The following is a 22,500-nucleotide window of genomic DNA, read 5'->3' on the forward strand; positions in this document are numbered from 1 at the left end:
TGTTTTACTCTAAATGGGACCATCAGTTACTAAATGAACATCATGCTGTATGGAAGAAGACTGAAACTAGAGACTGAGACCAGAAACTCATCAGGAAACTGTTTACTGAGGGAATAAATCAACTGAGAAGTCGACTCATTTCTCCATAAGACTGAATGGTATCAGTGTGTTATTGCAACCAGTGGAGCGCCCCCTGCTGGCCTTTATATAGAATGCAGGTTTAAGACACTTCACAGACAGAAGCTCTGTCCGTTATATAAACTGTCAATGCTTGAGACTCATTTAAATGCCATGTGTGAAGTTAAAATGTCCACTTGTGATCAGACCAGCCGAGAAGACGTTAACACCAGGTGTGAACAGGTGAACAGGTGAACAGGTGAACAGGTGGGAGAGTTTCAGGTGTGTTGTTGTTCTACATTTATAACATCTGAAGACTAAATGAAGCTTTCAGGTGGTTTTGTGTTCCAGTCAGATTCTGGTCCCAGGTCGGGCTCCAGCTTCACTTTGAGTCTTTGTCCTTTGTCTCCACCCGGGCCGAGCCGTGTCGGTGGAGGACGGGAAGCGAGCGGGAGCGAAGGTGTGAGTAATCTCCGCCCACACCCACCCGCCGGCCGTCACTCTGTGATGAAGTGAACGAAGGTGACGGGAAACGCTCCTCGCCTGCTCGGCTCTCCTTCAACGTGACCGACCTGAGACACACAGAGAGGGAAGCTGAGGACGAACTCGAGTAAAGGAGGTCAAACTGAAACCTTCAGTCGGAGGGAAGCGGTGATGTACTTCCTGTTTGTCACTCACCCACCAGTCGCTGTCCTCCTCACCCTCCACCACGATCACCTCCCCCTCGGTGAACGTCAGCTCGTCTGGATTATCAGCAAAACAGTTGTAGATGGCCTTCACCCTCTTAGGCTTCTGCTTCTGCACACACACACACACACACACACACACACACACACACACACACACACACACACAGACAGACAGACAGACACACAGACACACAGACACACACAGACAGACAGACAGACAGACAGACAGACACACACACACACACACACACACACACACACACACACAGACACACACACAGTAACAAACTGGAGGTCATTCAGGTGTTTTTTGGTGAGCTGTCCCTTTAAATCAGTGTTGACCTCTGACCTCTGTGTTTAAGGACTTACAGCGTAGGTGCTTCTGGGTTTGGGTGTTGGAGGAGAAGGACTCTGTGGGGATCTGGACTGCGATCCTACAGAGGAAACACATGACGTCATTATGATCAGGGTTAATGAACAGAAACACGACTGCAGCTTCATCAGGGTCAGGATCAGGATCAGGGTCAGGGTCAGGATCAGGGTCAGGATCAGGGTCAGGGTCAGGGTCAGGATCAGGGTCAGGGTCAGGGTCAGGATCAGGATCAGGGTCAGGGTCAGGGTCAGGATCAGGGTCAGGGTCAGGATCAGGGTCAGGGTCAGGATCAGGATCAGGGTCAGGGTCAGGGTCAGGGTCAGGGTCAGGATCAGGGTCAGGGTCAGGGTCAGGGGTTGTTAACAAGGGTGTGTGAGTACCTGCTTTGTTCACAGATGGAGTCCTAACAGGAGGTCTCTGTGGAGGAGATTTCTTTGATCTGAAATCAGAATAAAGTCTTCAATAAAACACAATGATTGGATTCACTACTACAGACCACTACAGTCCAGTACAGTCCACTACAGACTACTACAGACCACTACAGACCAGTACAGACCAGTACAGTCCACTACAGACCACTACAGACCACTACAGTCCACTACAGACCACTACAGACCAGTACATACCCGGTGGGTGATTTGGGGGACTTGGGTCCTGGTGGTCCCGGCGGTCGGCTGTGACTGGGGACCGGTGGGGGCAGTGGCGGAGCTTTGAAGTGGGGCGGAGGTGGGATGGCGGGGCCCGCTGGGACCGGAGGCACCGGTATGACTGGGGGGAGTCCTGTTGTTGGTGGGGGAGGGAGAGGAGGGAGGGGGGTATTCTTGGCTGACAGGGTCTTGGTCTCCATCATGCTGGACCTCTTACTGACTGGAGGAGGAGGAGCTGCTGGGAGCACTGGGAGAGGAAGAACATTTACCACCTTTCTGAAAGCTTTTATTTTGTAATAGGCAGCATGAAGCGGACAGGAAGTGACACTCACCATACATGGAGGAGTTCCTCTCGGGGGCCTGAGGGTTGGGGGGGTCGGAGGAGGACCGCTGTCTTCCTACAGTTTCTATGGCAGCAGGTTTACTGTGAGCTGGACCTGCAGGGAGACAAAACATCATAAGCCCCGCCCCCTTTCACTATCTGCTCCAATGAGAGCGGAGCGAGCCTCGGTCTACTTCTTCTCCTGTACGTAGATTAGTATTAGAAGGTAGGTCAGCTCAGTTTATTAAGGTTCGAATCCCTATGCTACACGGTCACATCAAATCCATTCAAAAACAGCTGTTTTAGGAGTCACACCTTTATGTCCACCATCAGACAAACTCTTTTTCATTACAAATCTGCAAACTGACTCAGTATATTAACTAATGTGAGGAGAGTAATAACCTTTATTTCACACCATCAGTGAGACTCTGTATTAACTAACCTGTGAGGAACAGTCTGGACACAGACACAATCCTCACATTGACTCAGTAACTATCATTAACTAACCTGTGAGGAAGAGTTGGACACAGACACACTCACTGACTGTCTGTCATTAACTAACCTGTGAGGAAGAGTTGGACACAGACACACTCACTGACTGTCTGTCATTAACTAACCTGTGAGGAAGAGTTGAAAACAAACCCCCCACCCCATTTTTTTTTTAATTAACTTTTAAGAAAAATACACTCACTGACCTCTGTTGGGCACTCTGGGCGGCAGTGGCGGCGTCGGTCCCGGTGGCGGCAGGTTGAGGTCCATCATGGTGCCGTAGGTCTCGTTGCTGAGCATCATACTCGGGACCTGAGGCCGTTGTTTGTCCCGCGCCAGGAAGGCGGCGTCCCGGGCCAGCGCCGTGAGGTTGGGCTGCATGGGGCCGCTGCCCGGCACGAAGCAGCTGACCGGACGCTCCTCCCGCCGGTTGGGGATTGGCTGCAGGAAACACGCCGTTACTCCTCCGAACCACTACGTGTGTTTACAATGTTTAACCATTAAACCAGCTGACCTTGTCCTCCATCTCGTCCTCGCTCTCGTCCAGGTCCTCGTTCTGGAGACGCCACTCGTACTCGACGTGAACGTGGACGTTAAACTTTCCCGTCTGAGCCTGAGTCAACTGAAACCGACGATAACGACGGTTAATAAAACATTAAAGTTTAGTTGTTTGTATTTGTTTACATTATTATTATTATTAACTTTAGTTTAGCTTTTATTTCTCGTAGCTTAGCTTTCTTTAATTCAACTATTGTTTGGTTTTATTGTATTTATTGTATTGTATGTGTTTGTGTAATTTATTCAGGTCCAGTTCAGTTTAACTAGTTTATTTTAGTCTGATTTAGCTTAGCCTTATTTTACTGTCTGTAAACTCACTTTATATTTGTTTACTGTAGTTAATTCAGCTCAGTTCAGGTACATTTAACTGCACATATAAACGTATTAACTGTTAGAAAAGATTAAAGAAACCAAAGATATGATAACAAATATAAGAAATATAAGAAATATAACATTTCTCTGAGTCTCACCAGTTCTTCACACTCTGTGTGTCGGAGACGTTTAGCGATGTCCAGCGGCGTCTCTCCGGCTTCGTTTGCTGTGGAGACAAATTAAAGTATTTCAGTGAAAAGAGACGTTCAGAAACGAGACGGTTTGTGTTCACGCTGTCGATCGTTAGACGCTTTAACGCTCCGATTACACCAGGAAACTAAAGTTCACTATTCTTACAGCTTTATCTTCTATCTAGTAAAAGGACCGGACACTAGTTTAAGTCCTCGTTCAACCCTGTAACTATTTATATGGTCTAATATAAGACTTCTACAATGTGAGGTGTTCCTGTTTCCTTCCTGTTTCCCTCCTGTTTCCTTCCTGTTTCCTTCCTGTTTCCCTCCTGTTTCCTTCCTGTTTCCTTCCTGTTTCCTTCCTGTTTCCCTCCTGTTTCCTTCCTGTTTTTCCGTTTCCTCTGTTTCCATCCTGTTTCCTTCCTGTTTCCTTCCTGTTTCCTTCCTGTTTCCTTCCTGTTTCCATCCTGTTTCCTTCCTGTTTCCCTCCTGTTTCCTTCCTGTTTCCTTCCTGTTTCCATCCTGTTTCCTTCCTGTTTACATCCTGTTTCCTTCCTGTTTCCTTCTTGTTTCCTTCCTGTTTCCTTCCTGTTTCCTTCCTGTTTCCCTCCTGTTTCCTTCCTGTTTACATCCTGTTTACATCCTGTTTCCCTCCTGTTTCCTTCCTGTTTCCATCCTGTTTCCCTCCTGTTTCCTTCCTGTTTCCTTCCTGTTTGTGTTCTTACTGATGGAGACTGAAGCTCTTCCTCTCAGCAGCAGTTTCAGACACTCGCTGTTGTCCGTCAGGCAGCAGTAGTGCAGCGCTGTGCTTCCTTTGGTCGTCTGCTTGTCCAGGTTACCACTGAAACACACACACACACACACACACACACACACACACACACACACACACACACACACACACACACACACACACACACACACACTGATGTTAATATACATGTGAGGACAATCACTGACAAACTGTCTCTACTCAATAACAATAACTGAGCTCAGTCGACTGCAGATGGCGTTTGACGTGCGTCTGTGTGGCCGCCATATTGGAGAGGTCGAGATCCGCTAGTGAACAATACTGAAAGATTCAGACATTAATTACCGTGCAGATGTACAGCGGAGGACAGAAGAGCATTAGAGCTGCACGATGTGGTAAAAACATCTTATAGTGATTATTTCCACAGAGTGAGAATTATTATGTTTGTGTCACAACTTTAATTTTCATTATAACTATTAAAATAATGATGATGAGAACTTTCTGGGGGTGTAGGTCTGAGCAGCAGCACAGAGCTTCATTATAATGTTTGTCAAACACCTTCAAGACTTTTTGGGGCCGTGTTACCATGTCGATAATATTTTGATCAACTGTGAAGCTCTAAGCAGCATTAAAACGGCAAAATCAATCAAGAAAACGGTCGACGGTGTCGTGGGTTTTAGGTTTTATTTTGTATTCCTGTTCAAATTCACTTCCTGTGTCTTATTATGTTATATTGTCACTTCATCTCTGTTCTGTCCCTGGTTGTTTTATCCTCGTGTTTCCCTGTTGGTTTTTTCTGAAGTTGTAACAGATAACTGGATAAAGCCCTCATTAGCTGCAGCGATGGCGTGCGTTCCCGTGTCACCTGTTTTGGGCGAGGAAGTCGACGATGTGGAGCGAGTCCCTGTCGCCCATACGGACCGCCAGGTGGAGCACCGTCTCTCCGGGTTCCTGAAACACACACACACACACACACACACACACACACACACACACACACACACACACACACGCACACACACACACACACACTCTGAGATGGTGTGAGGGGAATCTGTGTACTTTAACTCCACATGAAGGAATCAGTGACGTACGTGTTCGTTGGGCTGCAGGCTGGCGTCCATCAGGTCCACCCCCTCGGCGTAGACCTGGATCAGAGACAGGATGTCTTTGTTCCTGACGGCCTCGTAGAGATCTCGCAGTCTGGCCGCGGCGTCGGCACAATGCCGCTGAGCGAAACGCTTCTCTGTGTACTTCGCTGTGATGTAGTCCTTCCTCATCTGCCTGGAAGCAGCACAGAGAGACGCAGTTAGTTTACGGTTCACCTTCGGTGTCAACCCGTCACATCGGCGCCGCCGTCACTCACATGCCGCTGGTCGGATCAGGTTTGGTGACGCCCTGCGCCGACAGATCTGCCTCCATGATGTCGTTGAAGTTGGCATTTCCCACGTTCTTCGCCAACTGAAACACAACAGGTCAGGTTACAGTGAATGACGTACCAACAGCACGAAGGATTAATATATCAGCATATGAGTGGTAAATATCGTCTTCTTCGTCTTTTCAGTTGGAAAACAATCTGAATCACTTTCTGCATCGACACTCACGAGCAGCTCGGAGGTTCCCAGGACGTCCAGGTCCAGACTCTGGATCCTGGAGTAGTGGACCCCCATCTCCCTGTGGATCCCCGAGCACTCGATACAGATCAGCACCCCGAGGTTGGTGGACAGCCAGGTGGGAGCTGACGGGAGGAGACGATGGTGGTTTTTAGCTCTTTAGGGTGTTTTGGTGGTGAAACAGTCGAGTGCTTTGTCAGTTGGCAGGCTAACCTTAGCTTGCTATCATTATCTTATTATGATTATCTTATTATCTACGTGGATGCGTCAGTATGGCGACCGTGTCTTTGTGACGTGGGTCTGGCATTGGTTGTAAACGGAGAGCTAGTTAGTAGCATGGAGCTAATGGTCCCAATGAAATATAGGAACATTACAGATAGTAACGTTATTCTAAATATTATTGTAGTTTATTTCCCAGCATTCAGTCTGGTGGGTGTCACTGTTGGCCGACGCCCAGGACGACGCAACAGGACGCTGCCTGCAGTTCACTGAGCGGCCACTGGTGGCGCTGTTTGTTTGAGTCAGTTACTATATATAGAGAGTAACTATGACTCATTACTGGTCTCCTGAGATTTAATTTCTCAGTAAAAACAACCTGAACAATCTGCTGACAGACTTTAACTCAGCAGCGTTTCAGTGAAACTCTACAGTCGTCTGACCGGTACGACCGACAGCTGAGGAATGTTAACAATAGTATCAGGTAACAGGCTTTAAGTGCAGATAATCACATTTCATTTAATTGTTCACGTTTACAAAAAGCTTGTAGTAGTTAATGTTTAATATTCCCCCTGTTATAAATAATAAAGGACAGTGTGTGAACTTATAGCAGCAACAGTTAGAAACAGTATGAGCAGCATTAACAGTACTGTGGTAGTATTATTAGTATTAATAGTATTATTAGTATTATTAGTAGAGCCGGAGGTGTAGTTACTAGTTAATAACAGTAATAGCAGGACTGCATATAATAGGAGTTGCAGTCAGTAATTGTAGTAGTGGCAGCTGCATTAAGAATATATTATTAACAGTATTATTAATAGTATTAATAGTAGTATTAACAGTATTATTAATAGTATTAATAGTAGTATTAATAGTAGTATTAATAGAAGTACAGTAGCACTGGCACTAATAATAGTGTTATCAGTGTTATCAGCAGTATTAACGGTATTATTAATAGTATGAATAATATTAATAGATGTATTAACAGTGTTATAAATAGTATGAATAATAATGAAGTAGTAGATTGCAGTGGCACTAATAATAGTATTATCAGTGTTATTAATTGTATTAATAGTATTAATATATTATTAACAGTATTATTAACAGTATGAATAATAATTAAGTAGTAGATTGCAGTGGCACTGATAATAGTATTATTAGTTTTTTTATTTTTTTAAAAATATTTTATTTTTTTTTAACGTATTATTAATAGTATGATAATATTATATAATGTATTAACAGTATTATTAATAGTATGAATAATAATTAAGTAGTAGATTGCAGTGGCACTAATAATAGTATTATCAGTGTTATTAATTGTATTAATAGTATTAATATATTATTAACAGTATTATTAATAGTATGAATAATATTAATAGATGTATTAACAGTATTATTAACAGTATGAATAATAATTAAGTAGTAGATTGCAGTGGCACTGACCCGGCGCTCCGCAGTCGCAGCAGCCGTCGTTGCCGCTCATCCTCTTCACCTCTCCTACGATGGCTTTGGTGAGCTCCTGTACGATGTTGTTCTCGCCTTCGTTCTGGTCGCCTTTGAACGCTTTGTTCAGCGCCTCCTCTTTACTGTTCTGCAGCACCGACACCCAGCTGGAATAAACACAGTCACAGGTTACAGCGGAGGTCAAAGGTCAGGCCGACGAACCGCGGGGTCGAACTGTAAATACTCACATCTGACACTCGGCTTCATCCTCCGTCTGGAAGTGATACGTTCGGTCGTCTGAGGGACGCAGACAGGAAACAGGAAGTGGGTTTACACAGGAGGACGACACAAACAGTGAATGTTTATCGGACGGACGAACTGAAGCTTACGTGAGAACAGATCGAAGCTCTTCTTCTCATCTGGATTCCTCTTCACCTGACAGGTGAGCAGGTTGAGTTTGGCTGGAGGTCTGTTAGCCTGAGAGACAAGAAGCAGGGAAACAGAGTGAGACACAGAAACACTAACAATACACAGAAACCGCTGGTTCCCAACCTTTATCAATAACAACAACAACAGCTGGTAAACTGATCGGGTCTATAATATATATTTATTATGAATATTATAATATATATGTATAATTTTTAATAATATGATATAATATATTTATTATGAATATTATATAACATATTTATTATGATTATTATAATACTATATTTATAATGAATATTATATAATATATTTATAATTAATATTATATAATATATTTATTATTAATATTATATAACATATTTATAATTGATTATTAAATAATATATTTATTATGGATATTAAATAATATATGTATTATTAATATTATATAATATATGTATTATTAATATTATATAACATATTTATTATGATTATTATATAATATATTTATAATTGATATTAAATAATATATGTATTATTAATATTATATAATATACTATTATTATTTAATTATTATTAAACTTTAAAAATAACAATTGGCTTTAGTTTTTATCAACTATGTATATTATTAAAGTTTATCATACAATAAATAAATCCATATATACATAATTAGATACATTACGAATAAATACATTTTGTTAATGAGGATGGTTATTTTTGTATTTTATTTATTTGTGTTTCTGTCTGGTTAGAGACCGGTGACTCTGGATCTGTTTCCATGGTAACGAGACAATGAGGCCCAATGACCTAATGGTTCAGACCTTCACATTCAGGATGAATAATAACAACTGTATTGATCCCCGTCTCCTCCTCCTCTGAGGACCATGAACCCAGCAGTGGTTCGGACAGAGACTCTGTTGGTATTAACCACATTCAGAGGTGGTCTCGCCCACAATATGGCCTCATTATTCTACAGGTGAGCATGTGATTGTGTCCTCCGCCCACTCACCTGCCGGTCTGTAAGTACACAGAAACACTGTCTGATTTCCATTTGGTTCACTGATGTAAATGATGTGTTTGGACTCTTTACCTGCTGCAGGAGGAAGTGTTTGTTAACACACTGTCAGTTTCAACTCATTTCACAACTAGTAACCGCAATATCCCCAGACTCCCTCACAAAAACGCCCAATTCTAAGAGTTGTTGAGTGAGGAGAGACTTAATAAACTATTATTAACTATTGATTATACATTTCTTAATAATTTGTGCCTTCTTGTTAGTTCGGCATTAAATTAAATCCATTAAGTTGTTTCTTTCCTTGTTAAATACGCTGTGTCTGTCAGCTGCACCGTGTCTAACGTGTATATTCTTACCTGCCAATATTTAGCAGCTGTTTGAACGTAAAGTTTCATCTACATTTTATTGTTTTTATTGATTAAAAGTGTAAAAACACATTAAACATGAACCAATGCAGGATATTTCTTTGTTGCTCGTGGTGAAAGTCGCCAGACTTCCTTTAAAAATTGTGCAACTTTGTGAGTTTGTGTGTGAGGAGAAACTTTAGAGACTTTAGAGACTTTGTGAAACGACAGATTATAATTAGTTGGGCCTCTTTGTAAATTCGGCAAATGTTCTACAGGAAGTTATTTCTTTCTTTGTGTAAAAACTTCACAATAAAAGCTGCAAGCAAGAGACACTGAAACTCGTCCATTTCGGAGCTGAAAGCTGAAGCAGAGACGAGAGGTTGAGAGCAGAGACCCCCCCACAACTTCCCACCCTTCTCTCTGTCATCCTTTTCCTTATGCTCTTTCTTCTCCTCCTCTTTCTCTTCCTCTGCTTCTTGCTCTGTCCTGATTGGTCGTTTGACTCTTCATGTAAAAACTTCAAAATAAAAGAAAACAAAAAGAAGGAAAAAAAATAAGAAACTAAATAAAAAAATCGAACTTGTGTTTTCCACAAATTCAGGTAAATAAAATAAATAAAACCCAGAAGGAGACTTTTTATTGGCTGATGGGCATGCAGGCAGGAGGGCGGAGCTTCTCATGCAGGTAGACCAATAGGAGAAGAGGATCTTACCGTGCCGTGGCAGATGGTCAGGAAACCGTTCTTCACCGAGCACTTCCTCTTCTGCCACACCTTCCTCAGCCTGAGGACAACGCCAACGGTTAGCACGTAGCCTGACACCACAGAAAGTCATTCTCCTGTTGCATTCTGGGAGACTGAGTTCACTCACCCCTCACTCTTCTTGTAGAGGACTCCGGAGCGCTCGGTGCCGTGGGCCTTGTTGCCCTGCAGCTGGTGGAGGCTGTAACCTGCGTTCTGTTTGGCCTGAGCGTCCTGAAGGAGACACTAGTTATTATTCATTCTTCTTAAAGACAGAAAGATGTTGTAACAACAGAACAAACCTCTTTCTGCTCCGACTGCAGCGACGCTTTCAGGACGTCCCGGAGCTGAGTCAGCTGTTTCCTCTCGCCATCCTGAGTCTGCTTTATCTGGACACCACAGAAGAAGAAACAGACGGATTATTTTGATGTTATTATATCTGAGAGGCAGACGTCTTTATGCTGCATTATTCTGATATTTAGTTTTAATATTTTCTGTCTCACCGCCGTTATATCTGTAGCCAGTTTCTCTATCGAGGGTTTCAAACTCTCCACAGCTTTCAGTCCGTCCTGGAAAAAACTGACAGAAAATGTGGAAATTTATATAAAATAACAAATCTAATTTACAGTATTTACCTCGTTGTTGCTGCTGAAGGAAGTTAAACCTTAAAACTACGTAATGAATGAATTATATGATTAAATATTTCCATTTTGCCGCAACACCAGAAAAAGAAAAACAAACAATATCACATTAAAAGTTTTCACATTATAAGAAGAAACTCTTCTTGTTATAACATTAAACATTTAATGTAATAATGTGACAATTTACATTGTTAACATGTTAAAATATTGTGATAATTTAAAATTTGATCACGTTTTATAACAATATAAATGATTATGTTAGAACATAAAATGTGTTATAATCATATATAACCTGATACTGATTTTATTTTTCTGGTGTGGCAGCATTAAACTTCCATACATTTCTCATATTTCATTAAAACACCAACATTATTTTTAACTCAATAATTATTATATATTTCATTGATATTAAATAACTGAAGGTGGATTTCTTCTGGATGTTTCAGATACTGAACGATGAATGATTGTAAGCGTGTTGATGGACTTTAAACGACGTACTTGCACTGAGCGTGGAAATACTTGATGAGGTTCTGGAGGAAGTCGACGCCTTTCTTCACTTTGATCTCGTTCACTTTGAGCAGATACTGAAACAGAGAAAACAAATCAAACCTCCAAACCTTTTATTTTTCTATTTAAACTGACGGAGGGAACATTTGCGGAGGCCTCACCTCGCACATCTGCAGCTGGAAGAGTCGTCGCTCCTTCTCCATCTCCTCCGCGATCTCTCCTCCGCTGAACTCGGTGCGAATCATCCCGTGCTGCTTGGCGTGCTCCCTCTTCTCCTTCTCAAGCTTTGCTCTGCGGAGGTCAAAGGTCGAGACGAGAGCTCCGTGAAAACCTGATCGTTGCATCTTTACCTTTTTATAAAGTCACTGATTCTTCCTGTATAACCAGTCAGACAGTCCACTGAGCCTCAGAGGGAAAAATTGTGTTTGTATCTATTATAATTTATATTAAAAACTATTTATATTCTATTAGAATGTATCATTAAAGGTGAAGATAAGTGTAATTAAAGTCCTTTATGAAGAGAATATGTGTTATTGTTTCACATTAAACTGATGATGTGTTTCTGTTCTTACAGCTTGGTCTCGTAATCCTTCCAGGATTTGTCGAACGGCTTCTTCAGATCCTGAAACAGGAAGAGACGTCACATGATTAGACTGAACTCTGAACCAATCACATCGCAGACACAGAGAGAGAGGACTTTGACCTGTGAGTCACTGTGGAAATATTTCCAGACGATAACGTTTGTGAGTTTTTTGTTTTCACTGATAGAAACAAAGACGTGAACTTTAATCCAAACGTTACTGAGTGGCTCCTCCTGTTTTACTCTTTATATTTATTATTAACTCTGAAGCTCTTAGTTTATATATATATATAACTAATGTAGTAGTAAAAACACTGACTTCTGACTTCTTTCAGATACTGAATCACCACGATTGAATCATTACAATCAACTGGTCAGAGCATTAAGTAAAGTCTTGTTTCAGCTGCTGTGAGGATTTTCTTTGTGTTCTGTGAACTGAATCTTTTGGGTTCAGACACCTGAAGACGTCACTGTGGAGTTCAGTACGGTGGCCCTGAGAGCTCAACACACTGCAGCCAAATGGACAAAATGTCTCCGCCCACTTTAACAACACATGAAAACATGAAAACAAAACCGCTGCAAAGTGCGAAACACAGCGGAATCACTGAGAGGTGATGAAAACAACTGGAACATGTTATTTGTGACTCATAAAGTTTCTGAGGTCACTGATCCGTCAGTGGTTTCAATCAAATGAGTTAAAGTCTAATTAGTTTTCAAATATTTGTTGTTAATTCAATTCAATTCAATTCAATTCAATTCAATTCAATTCAATTCAATTCAATTTATCTGTATAGCACCAATTCATAACAGAAGTTATCTCAGGACACTTTTCAAATAGAGCAGGTCTAGACCGAACTCTTTATAACATTAATTAATCATATTTCAATATCTGTTCAAATAATCTCAGTAAGGTGCTTTTATCAGGACTCTTTAACTGTTGTTGGTAGAAGGAAACTGAACACAAACCCCTTTCACTCCTTTCAGGTCTCCCTTCAGCAGACTGTCCAGAGGGAAGGTGATGATGTTGTTCATGTTCTGCAACTGTAAACGGGAAGTAAACATGAGCAGAAACCTCCACAGCTCCGGTGTGTCCATATAGAGAGGAAGCATCCACTCAGAACACTTTACAGATTCAGTTTCAACGCTTCAATCGGGTTGTGAACTCGGACCCTCACCAGGTTCTTGAAGAGCGCCGACAGCTCTTTGGTGAAAACGGCAAACTTGAGGAAGGCCGAGCCAACCTCGGCGTCCTCCCGGCAGACGCAGTTGTCTCCGAATTTCTCCATGGACAGAATGTACTGCTCCTCATTGTCAACGTGAGCTGAAACACACAGAAACACAGAAACACAGAAAACACAGTATTGTTAGTAAATGTTCAACATTATTGTTATTATTATTTCCTCTCTTTCTCAACTTAAACCTACAGTCTGTAATTTCTGACATTCTCACATTAAGACAATAAGAAAAGCAGCGTGGGATCATGGGAGTTGTTGTCTTCACCACCATTGGCGTCATTGCAGTCAGCTTCTCCCGGTTAGGATTCCTTCAGTGTTCATGGTTCAGGACGTTTCTCCCGGGAGCCCAATGATCCACAGAGGTCTCCTCCTCTCCAACACAAACAGACCCGCTGATTAAAACCACTAAACACACTGAATAAAGCAGTTCCACCTTAACAATCACTGCTTCTCCCACGCTGTTGGACAGACAAAGGACGTCCCGGAGGGGCTGCGAGCCGAGCTGCTGCTAACGTTAGCTCAGCTTGTTTCTCTGATAACTTAAGATCCAGACGTCCGATGACTAAAATCCTTCATCTGGTTCAAATCTAGAGTTAAAAAGCACCAAGATCTAAACAGTGGATGGTAACAATGTGGCTTCAGACTGGATCAACAGTCAATGTATGACATGAAATCTCTGATCTGCTCCGGTTTTCATTCATATGGAGTCTGTACAGTGTCGACTACTTATAGTGTTTTCAAGAGTTTATTTATGTTCAATAATTAATTAATAAAGCTGTTATTGATCCATTATTTGTTTATTATCAAACACAAAAGATATTAAAACCTAACAAATAATCAGAAATCAGAAAAGTATAAGTACACTGTTAGTTAAACAACAGCAAATATGGTTGTAAATATAAGTAAATAAAAGAATAAAGCTAATATAAAGCAGATATCTCATTAATATTCACTTTCAGAAGAGTTCATTGAGGAAATGAAATGTTTTATTGAGCAGGACAAAGACACCAACCACTGTTGATCAGCTGCTTCAGGTCAGAGCCTCACTTTCACTTTTTCTTTTCTCAACCTGAAACAGGATCGTTTCTCTTTGTTCCTCTTCGCTCTCGACCGCCGCACACCAAACCATCTGCGCACTTTTGGCCACAACGAGTATTAAATGTGTTCTTCGTCAGAGAGCTGCAGAGTTTATAATATCCTCCATCAGCTCTCTGATCTTTATTATAGACACATTATAAAACTGCAACCACATCTCTGTCTGTATGTGTGTATACATATAGAGCTATAGATATAGATTATGAACCAATGAACTTTAAAAGATAAAAGTAATGTTTATAGTTGCTGTTGATCAGTGCAGGAACCGAAAATATCTTATATGTAACAAAAGATGATTTTGATCTCCTCAGTGAATCTACAGTGACATTTAGACTTTTATTGATTCCTAAAATCTAATTTTGACTAAAAGTAATTAAAAATATATATAATGATAATTTAAGATTGTTGAAATCTACAGTGGAAATCCTAAACTAATAAACAATTCAATCAACAATTGACGTTCCCACTTGTGAGCAAAGAGAAATGAATTGTAGAGTTAAACTTACATTATTAACATGTTGCAATTCTAACTAGTCATAAAGAAATGTTTGATATCTACAACTATTGATTAAAAGTTGAATATGTTCCTTATTTCCACATCCAACAGCGACGTTACCGTTCATCGGGATTAATGTTTGTGTCACCTGATGAATGTAAAGTACTACGTTCACCAGCTCGTCTCTGCAGCCGGAGCCACTCTGTGCTCATATTAGCAAACTCTAGAATTATTATTATCAATTAATCTGTCGATCGCTTTCTCACTTAATCCATTAGTTATTGTTGATCAGTGTTTCGCCAAACCAAAGGCAGCGTCCTCAAAGGCCTCGCTGTCTACCAGAGATCAGTTCAGTGTCACAGAGAACCAAAGAAACCAGAAACACATCAGAGAACTAATTAAAACGATTAATCGATTATTAAAATAGTTGGTGATTAATTTATTAATTAATCTTCTAACAGTTTTAAATATATTTATTGTGTGTTTGTGCTCACATTAATCTGTTATTACCCGCTGACGCCATCGATCCGCTTTGTTTCGTTATTTAATCGCTGTAATCGTAGATCGGTTTGAAGTGAAACACGAGAACAGTTCGTATGTTTCAGTCTCTTTCTCTCTCTGACACTGAAGACATCGAGTTCGGGCGTCTCTCGCTCTCCCTCGGCATGCTGGGACAGGACAGCGGTATGGCAGGAATGTTTTGGAGGTTAGACTCTACCTGCCTGAACACAGACCCTGAACGCACCACCAGCTGGTTTCACCACCGTTCCCAGCAGATCATCTTCAGCCCTCACCGCCCTCTTCATCAACTCCACCAGACACTTCATCCCTTCATCCCTTACATTCATCAAACTATTCCAACTGTTAACATTAGAAATATGCTGATGGGACATTAAAAAGCTGTAATCTGTAACCTATCCTCATTAAACAGTGTATAACCTCTGGCTCTATGTTCTCTATGTAGTTGAGTTCTTACTTTATCCCAAATGTTTCCAACAAAGTTCAAACTCAGAGAAATCTGTCATTTTATTCAGGTAACGCTGCCGGAAGCTGTCATACATTGACTGTTTACCATCCACTGTTTAGATCTTGGTGCTTTTTAACTCTAGATTTGAACCGGATGAAGGATTTTAGTCATCTGACGTCTGGATCTTAAGTTATCAGAGAAACAAGCTGAGCTAACGTTAGCAGTAGCTCGGCTCGCAGCCCCTCCGGGACGTCCTTTGTCTGTCCAACAGCGTGGGAGAAGCAGTTTTAAGGTGGAACTGCTTTATTCAGTGTGTTTAAGGTGGAACTGCTTTATTCAGGGTGTTTAAGGTGGAACTGCATAATTCAGTGTGTTTAAGGTGGAACTGCTTTATTCAGTGTGTTTAGTGGTTTTAATCAGCGGGTCTGTTTGTGTTGGAGAGGAGGAGACCTCTGTGGATCATTGGGCTCCCGGTAGAAACCTCCTGAACCATGAACACTGAAGGAATCCTAACCGGGAGAAGCTGACTGCAATGACGCCAATGGTGGTGAAGACAACAACTCCCATGATCCCTTTGCTGTAAGAGATGCTGCAGAGATTACACTCACAAAAAACATGATTTTTGTGTTATTCTTTCTATTTGGAATAAACATGTTCTGAGTTTTAGGACTACAACTCCCATCATGCTGTGGGAGATGCTTTATCTTGTTGGTGAATCTACAAACAGACAACAGGCAGAGTTCACTGCTGTTAGTGAAGAAGAAAGGCTCTGTAACAGAGAGTTAATAAATGGCGTGGTGGCGTGGTGGCGAGCAGACTGAGGCAGCAGCAGACAGGAAGTGACAGGAAGAGCGAGGCGCTTGTGGTGAGAAGCGTTGGTATTTTTGGACAGACTGAGGTGAGACTGTGTCACTCACCCAGACCAGACGTGTTGATGGCTTTCACCGACTTCTTGATCTTGTACAGAACCGATCTGTCCACGTCCAGAACCTGAGGAGGACGGAGACATTAAACCACGCACAAAAAAACATTCATCTCAAAATGAGAGATGATTTATGTTTAACTATTAGCTAATTTCCCTGTGCAGGTACGAACAGAACACCTTAATCATCACATTAAAACCATGTACATGCAGCAGCGATCAGACTAACCACTATACAAACAGATCTTCAGTCGACCCCGGCTGCACAATGAAGGAAAAGATTATCGCAGTGTGGTACAGTGCAATATGCAAATGGAGGTGGCTGAAATAGTTTGATAATGGTAAAATGTGACAGACGCATTATAATGAAGGACTGCAGTGATGACCTACAAACATTATTCTCCTGGGTTGAAAGAACAAGGTTTGTTGAAGCAGTTCTTATTTACACTGTCGACCTGAGGGAAGCACAGATACAGCTAGTGCTAGAGTATATACAGCTAGTATATGCCAGAGTTACACAATAAATACAACAAGTCCTGTGAACCAGAGAGGTGCAGAGAGGAACTGTGACAGGCCGTAAATTCCTCCCCTCGATTACAGGACTGGAGCTCCTGGTTTACAGACCGCACTGCTCACTAATGGAGACAATAACTGCAGTCCTCAACAGCAAGCCTCGAAACTACAACTAATGACTGAACATGTGTCCATACGGTTAAAAGCAGGCGCAGTGATCAGGAACCATCCATGTACAGTTATTAGAGTTATTAAAGGATTAATGGAATAAGGGTGTGCAGCAGTTTCAGTGTCTTTTGCAACTGGTTCCAGTGGGAGCGGCAGACTGGAGACGGTGAACACAAACTGTTAATGTGGGAGATACTGAGCAGTGAACGGAGGTATGGAGGGGTTTGGCCAAATGTGTCACCAGGAGATCGTACAGGTCACAGTGCAAAACAACTGGTGTTTATTTCTCCAAAATCCAAGTTGGAAATAACGTTTAAGCAACTTAAAACTGATGTTTCACAGCAGATCAACGTCACAACACAGTGCGAATATCAGCTGATATATCCCCTCACCCAGAGAGTCTGTCTGCACTGCCACTGTGTGTCTGCAGATATGGAACCAATGAAAGCAGTGAAGTGGGTCGATAACTGTACGGTAACTTTAATGTTCATTAACTCAGAAATAAGAAACTTTACCCACTGAACCCTTCAGGAACCGGCCCCTAAAGGGAAGCTGGGAAACCATTAAAGCTGATCCAACTCTGAGTTGTGTTGTTTTAAGTTTCCTTTATAATCATCCTTGTAGGATCAACTGAGCACGACGCGGAAACGTGAAGAACCTGCAGCCAGTTCAGTCTGGTGATATAAATAAAGTTTAAACAAGACAAACACATTATTGACTGAATGAGTGAAAGGCAGCGTTACAATTCTGGCTCATTCTGCTGAATCAGAGCCATTTTCATGTTCTAACTTTATCTTTTCATAGCAGAATATTAACAATAACACACGTTTAATTCGACCAATAACCACCAATCAGGCGGCAGCGGCGGCGGCGGGAGGAGGAGGTGATACAAAGCAGCGGTCAGTTTTCCAGCAGAAAGAATAAACAGGAAGTCAGTGAAACGTGTCCTGTTACATCCTCTACTTGTAGTTTGTGGACCACGTTCGGATCCATAAATAAACGTTATTGATATCAACCACACAGGATCTGTTTGTTAACCTCCATCATGAGACAGGAAACAGCAACAATCAGCAGTTAAAGATTAAAACCACACAGAAAATAGGAAGGAAGTTGTGGTCAGAACTACGAGCCAACCAGCTCCAAGATACGGCTACAGTTGGGCGTTTCCCATCTTGCACTGGGCCGCGGAGAGCCTGCGACCGCCTCGATCTCGTGAGGTTATCGTTGCCCACGTGTGTATCACATCTACCCAGCATGCATTGAGTCTCAGTGAATCACTGCCGTCGGCACAAACACACCACAAAACCCAACAGCGTCTACAGAGCGCCACGCTCACACCGTCTGCTCAGGCTGTTTGTTCAATGTGCTAAAGATCAGACTCCAGCGTGACCTGGTCCTGGACCTGAACCTGGTCCTGAACCTGGTCCTGGTCCTGAACCTGGTCCTGAACCTGGTCCTGGACCTGGTCCTGGACCTGGACCTGGTCTGAGCTGCATCCAAGAACAATAACAAAGCCTCACCCTCAGGTTTATCTTGCAGCAGTCGCAGTATTGTGTCGAACTGCGGTCGACTGCTGCAGTGGTACGATACAGTAAGCTTTCAACACAGAGGGGTCTGACCCTGGGTTCAATGTACAGTTTTAAATATAATGATGATGAATTAATACAATAATAATATATTATAAAATATGTCACTCAGTCAGTTTACTCCTGGAGGTTGGAACTTATCGCTCAATGCAGCACTTTACTTTCTGTTTGTAGACTTATTTATTTAAACTTACATTATATTCAGTGTTTATGAATCAATCTTTAAAACTATATATAATAATATTGTGTATAGTAATATGTTTGGAAGGACTGTGCTGACTGTTGAGCTCTGATCCGTCCACACTGAGGCTGCGCTGTGTTTCTATGGATGGACTCGCTCCTCCACACCGTCAGCAGTGTGATGAGCTGAGTCACAGCTCGGTGAGTCAGTGTGGAAACACGCAGAAAGTCCGGCAGAGAACGAAACACTGCGACTACAAAGCTGCTCGTCTTCATTTCTGCTGGACTCTTCTTCCTGTTAGTCTGACTTCTGTTTGTTTAGTTTAGTTCTCTTTAAAAATGAAAGACTGTGGAACAAATCAGGTTGAGAATTGTTTGTGTCGTTATTTTGGATGTAAGAACTAACCTGAACTCTTTTACCCAGTCAGTTTTCAAAATAAAATACCACGTGCAGATTCCAGATCAAATTTCATGCTACATAAACAGTGTGACCCCAAACTCAGTCAGAGGAGGTTTGAGGAGGTGAGAGGAGGTGAGAGGAGGTTTGAGGAGGTTAGAGGAGGTGAGAGGAGGTTTGAGGAGATTTGAGGAGGTTTGAGGAGGTGAGAGAAGAGATTTGAGGAGGTTTCAGGAGGTGAGAGGAGGTTTCAGGAGGTGAGAGGAGGTGAGAGGAGGTGAGAGGAGGTTTGAGGAGGTGAGAGGAGGTGAGAGGAGGTTTGAGGAGGTTTGAGGAGGTTAGAGGAGGTTTGAGGAGGTGAGAGGGAGGTGAGAGGAGGAGGTGAGAGGAGGTTTGAGGAGGTTTGAGGAGGTGAGAGGAGGTGAGAGGAGGTGAGAGGAGGTTAGAGGAGGTTTGAGGAGGTGAGAGGAGGTTAGAGGAGGTTTGAGGAGGTTTGAGGAGGTTAGGAGGAGGTTTGAGGAGGTGAGAGGAGGTTTGAGGAGGTGAGAGGAGGTGAGAGGAGGTTTGAGGAGGTTTGAGGAGGTTTGAGGAGGTTTGAGGAGGTGAGAGGAGGTTTGAGGAGGTTAGAGGAGGTGAGAGGAGGTCAGAGGAGGTTTGAGGAGGTGAGAGGAGGTTTGAGGAGGTGAGAGGAGGTTTGAGGAGGTGAGAGGAGGTTAGAGGAGGTGAGAGGAGGTTAGAGGAGGTTTGAGGAGGTGAGAGGAGGTGAGAGGAGGTGAGAGGAGGTGCAGTTGTTTCTGTGGTAATAATATTTTATATTCAGGTACATTTGAATATTTCTGCATCCTGGAGAACAAACAGTGTCGGTACAAGACGAGACAGGACGAGAGGGTTTAACATGGAGAGACGGGGGGGGGGGGAGACGGGGTGAGACAGGTCTTGTTGGGACTCGATCAGACGGGTGAGGCCCCGTCATCGCCCCGGGTCTGCTGGGTGGGATGTCCCAGCATGCAACAGGAGGAGGAAGACACAGCAGACCTGAGCTTCCTCCAAACCTCAAACCCCAACAACATATAATGAGTTTTATTTAGGACGTATTGATAATGTACGCAGTGTGTTAATGACCAGTGAACGCATCATCCTCTTTAAATCAATCTAAAGTAAAACCATAACAACTAAAGCTTCCGTTAAGGATATGAATCAATTGAAGACACTCAGTGAAATCACAGACAACAGTTAGTGGTCTTATTCTCTCACTTTAACTCATTCAGACACAGTTTGGTTCAATTTCAGTGTTTGTGTGGTTGTTGTACGATGTGACCTCTGTGACCAACGCTGGGAAGCAGCACAACACCGCGTCCATCTCTGCCTTTATAACACTTACAAAATATAATATAATATAATCAATCACTCCCAGTATTTATATTGTTTTCATTGATTTCAGGATTTTACTGATTATTTTAAGACTCCGTGTGTTCGAGTCTCTTATTAAAACAGACTTTTGTACGTAAATATAAATCTTCTGAAGTGTCTTTTTTGTTTAACCTGATTGAAATTCTCTTTGAACTGATGATTTTATAACTTCTGTTTTTTGTGAAGCACTTTATAATATTGGTCTTAAAAGTGCTCCATAAATAAAGATTATTGTTATTATTATTATTAGTAGTATAGATTCTAAACAAACAGACACGAGAGCCTCCCATTGCAACCCGAGAGGCAGGTTAAACAGAATCTAAAGCATGGAGACTTAGTGCTGATCATCAATGAAAGCTCACCACGTAACTCCTGGCTCATGGGAAGAATCACGGAAATGTTCCCCGACAAAAAGGACGAGTACGTCGGGTCAGGATCAGGACACAAAATGGCACCAACACAACGCTGTGCCTTCTACGAGACACGACCTGATGAGACCGGACTGACCTGTGCTCCTGAAAAGGACTATTGTGAAAGGACTTTAACTGAACTTTTTTCCTATTTTTCTCCTTTTTCTCAAACAAGGATCTGTGTTGAATCTTTTGTTGACTATCAGAACTAAATGGATTATTTTTTGCTTATTGTTGAAACTCAATGGACACTTTACTTGACAATCTTGAATATTGTCACAAAGGACTCTTGAGTGTCTGCTTCTGATGTATAAATGTATGAGTTGTCCTATACGGGTTGGTTAGGGGCCTGAATGTTGAATCCATATATATCAAATTATGCTGAACATAATGAAGTACTGTTAATCATGTTGAAGTGGTATTGCTGAGATGATGATGATGATGATGATGATGGGGTTTCAACTCTACATATAGACGTCACCTGATAAGATGAACAGGTGTTTGGCTAAAGAGTGGAAGGGCTAACTATTGTTACTGTTATGATGAAATTAAAGGACAGATTATGGTGACACTGACAGAATGCTCCTACACTCAGGAGAGTGTTTGAACTCTCTTCTATGGGTTTTAAAGGCTGTGAGCAGGCGACCTTTGACCCTCCACTGCCGGTTCCTCCTATGTGAACATGCTGGGTCATCGCTGTGTTGCAAAACAAAGAAGCAGCTCTGAACTGTTACCAAACCTGCAGGAGGCTGAGGAAGTGTTTCTCTCTCTGTTCCTCTTTTCACTCACTAACTCATCATCTGTTGGCTGTAAGTGACACAGTTTACACAATGTGCCCCGAGCCAACCCTACACTTTAATGTTACCTCTTATTCTGGGAACAGAGCAACACACGTTCATATTAAATACATATATATTAATTACATATATATTATTATATTAAATACATATATATTATTAGATTGAATACATATATATTATTAGATTAAATACATATATATTATTAGATTAAATACATATATATTATTATATTAATTACATATATATTATTATATTAAATACATATATATTAATTACATATATGTTATTAGATTAAATACATATATATTATTATATTAAATACATATATATTATTATATTAATTACATATACATTATTATATTA

At 41.7% G+C, this 22,500-nt stretch overlaps 1 protein-coding gene across 1 annotated transcript in view; it reads right to left on the reverse strand.

Annotated features, from left to right (window-relative positions):
* Nucleotides 1–22,500, reverse strand: part of asap2b (ArfGAP with SH3 domain, ankyrin repeat and PH domain 2b) — a 25,994-nt gene that overhangs the window by 802 nt on the left and 2,692 nt on the right. The window contains exons 2-28 of the mRNA XM_051408184.1: nt 16,669–16,741; nt 13,134–13,279; nt 12,925–12,999; nt 11,951–12,000; nt 11,540–11,669; nt 11,370–11,455; nt 10,734–10,809; nt 10,533–10,619; nt 10,361–10,464; nt 10,204–10,273; nt 8,111–8,198; nt 7,970–8,018; nt 7,722–7,888; nt 6,054–6,187; nt 5,816–5,910; nt 5,544–5,733; nt 5,315–5,400; nt 4,424–4,539; nt 3,666–3,733; nt 3,152–3,259; nt 2,844–3,078; nt 2,159–2,263; nt 1,806–2,073; nt 1,560–1,618; nt 1,176–1,240; nt 796–915; nt 1–689 (exon numbers count right to left, since the gene is read on the reverse strand). The exon at nt 1–689 is cut by the window's left edge and continues 802 nt beyond it. Of these exons, the coding sequence (XP_051264144.1) occupies nt 615–689; nt 796–915; nt 1,176–1,240; nt 1,560–1,618; nt 1,806–2,073; nt 2,159–2,263; nt 2,844–3,078; nt 3,152–3,259; nt 3,666–3,733; nt 4,424–4,539; nt 5,315–5,400; nt 5,544–5,733; nt 5,816–5,910; nt 6,054–6,187; nt 7,722–7,888; nt 7,970–8,018; nt 8,111–8,198; nt 10,204–10,273; nt 10,361–10,464; nt 10,533–10,619; nt 10,734–10,809; nt 11,370–11,455; nt 11,540–11,669; nt 11,951–12,000; nt 12,925–12,999; nt 13,134–13,279; nt 16,669–16,741 (2,925 nt within the window). The 3' untranslated portion in view covers nt 1–614. The remainder of the gene's footprint in view (nt 690–795; nt 916–1,175; nt 1,241–1,559; nt 1,619–1,805; nt 2,074–2,158; nt 2,264–2,843; nt 3,079–3,151; nt 3,260–3,665; nt 3,734–4,423; nt 4,540–5,314; nt 5,401–5,543; nt 5,734–5,815; nt 5,911–6,053; nt 6,188–7,721; nt 7,889–7,969; nt 8,019–8,110; nt 8,199–10,203; nt 10,274–10,360; nt 10,465–10,532; nt 10,620–10,733; nt 10,810–11,369; nt 11,456–11,539; nt 11,670–11,950; nt 12,001–12,924; nt 13,000–13,133; nt 13,280–16,668; nt 16,742–22,500) is intronic.

The sequence above is a fragment of the Dicentrarchus labrax genome, unplaced genomic scaffold (genome assembly GCF_905237075.1).
Source record: "Dicentrarchus labrax unplaced genomic scaffold, dlabrax2021, whole genome shotgun sequence".
NCBI lineage: Eukaryota > Metazoa > Chordata > Actinopteri > Moronidae > Dicentrarchus > Dicentrarchus labrax.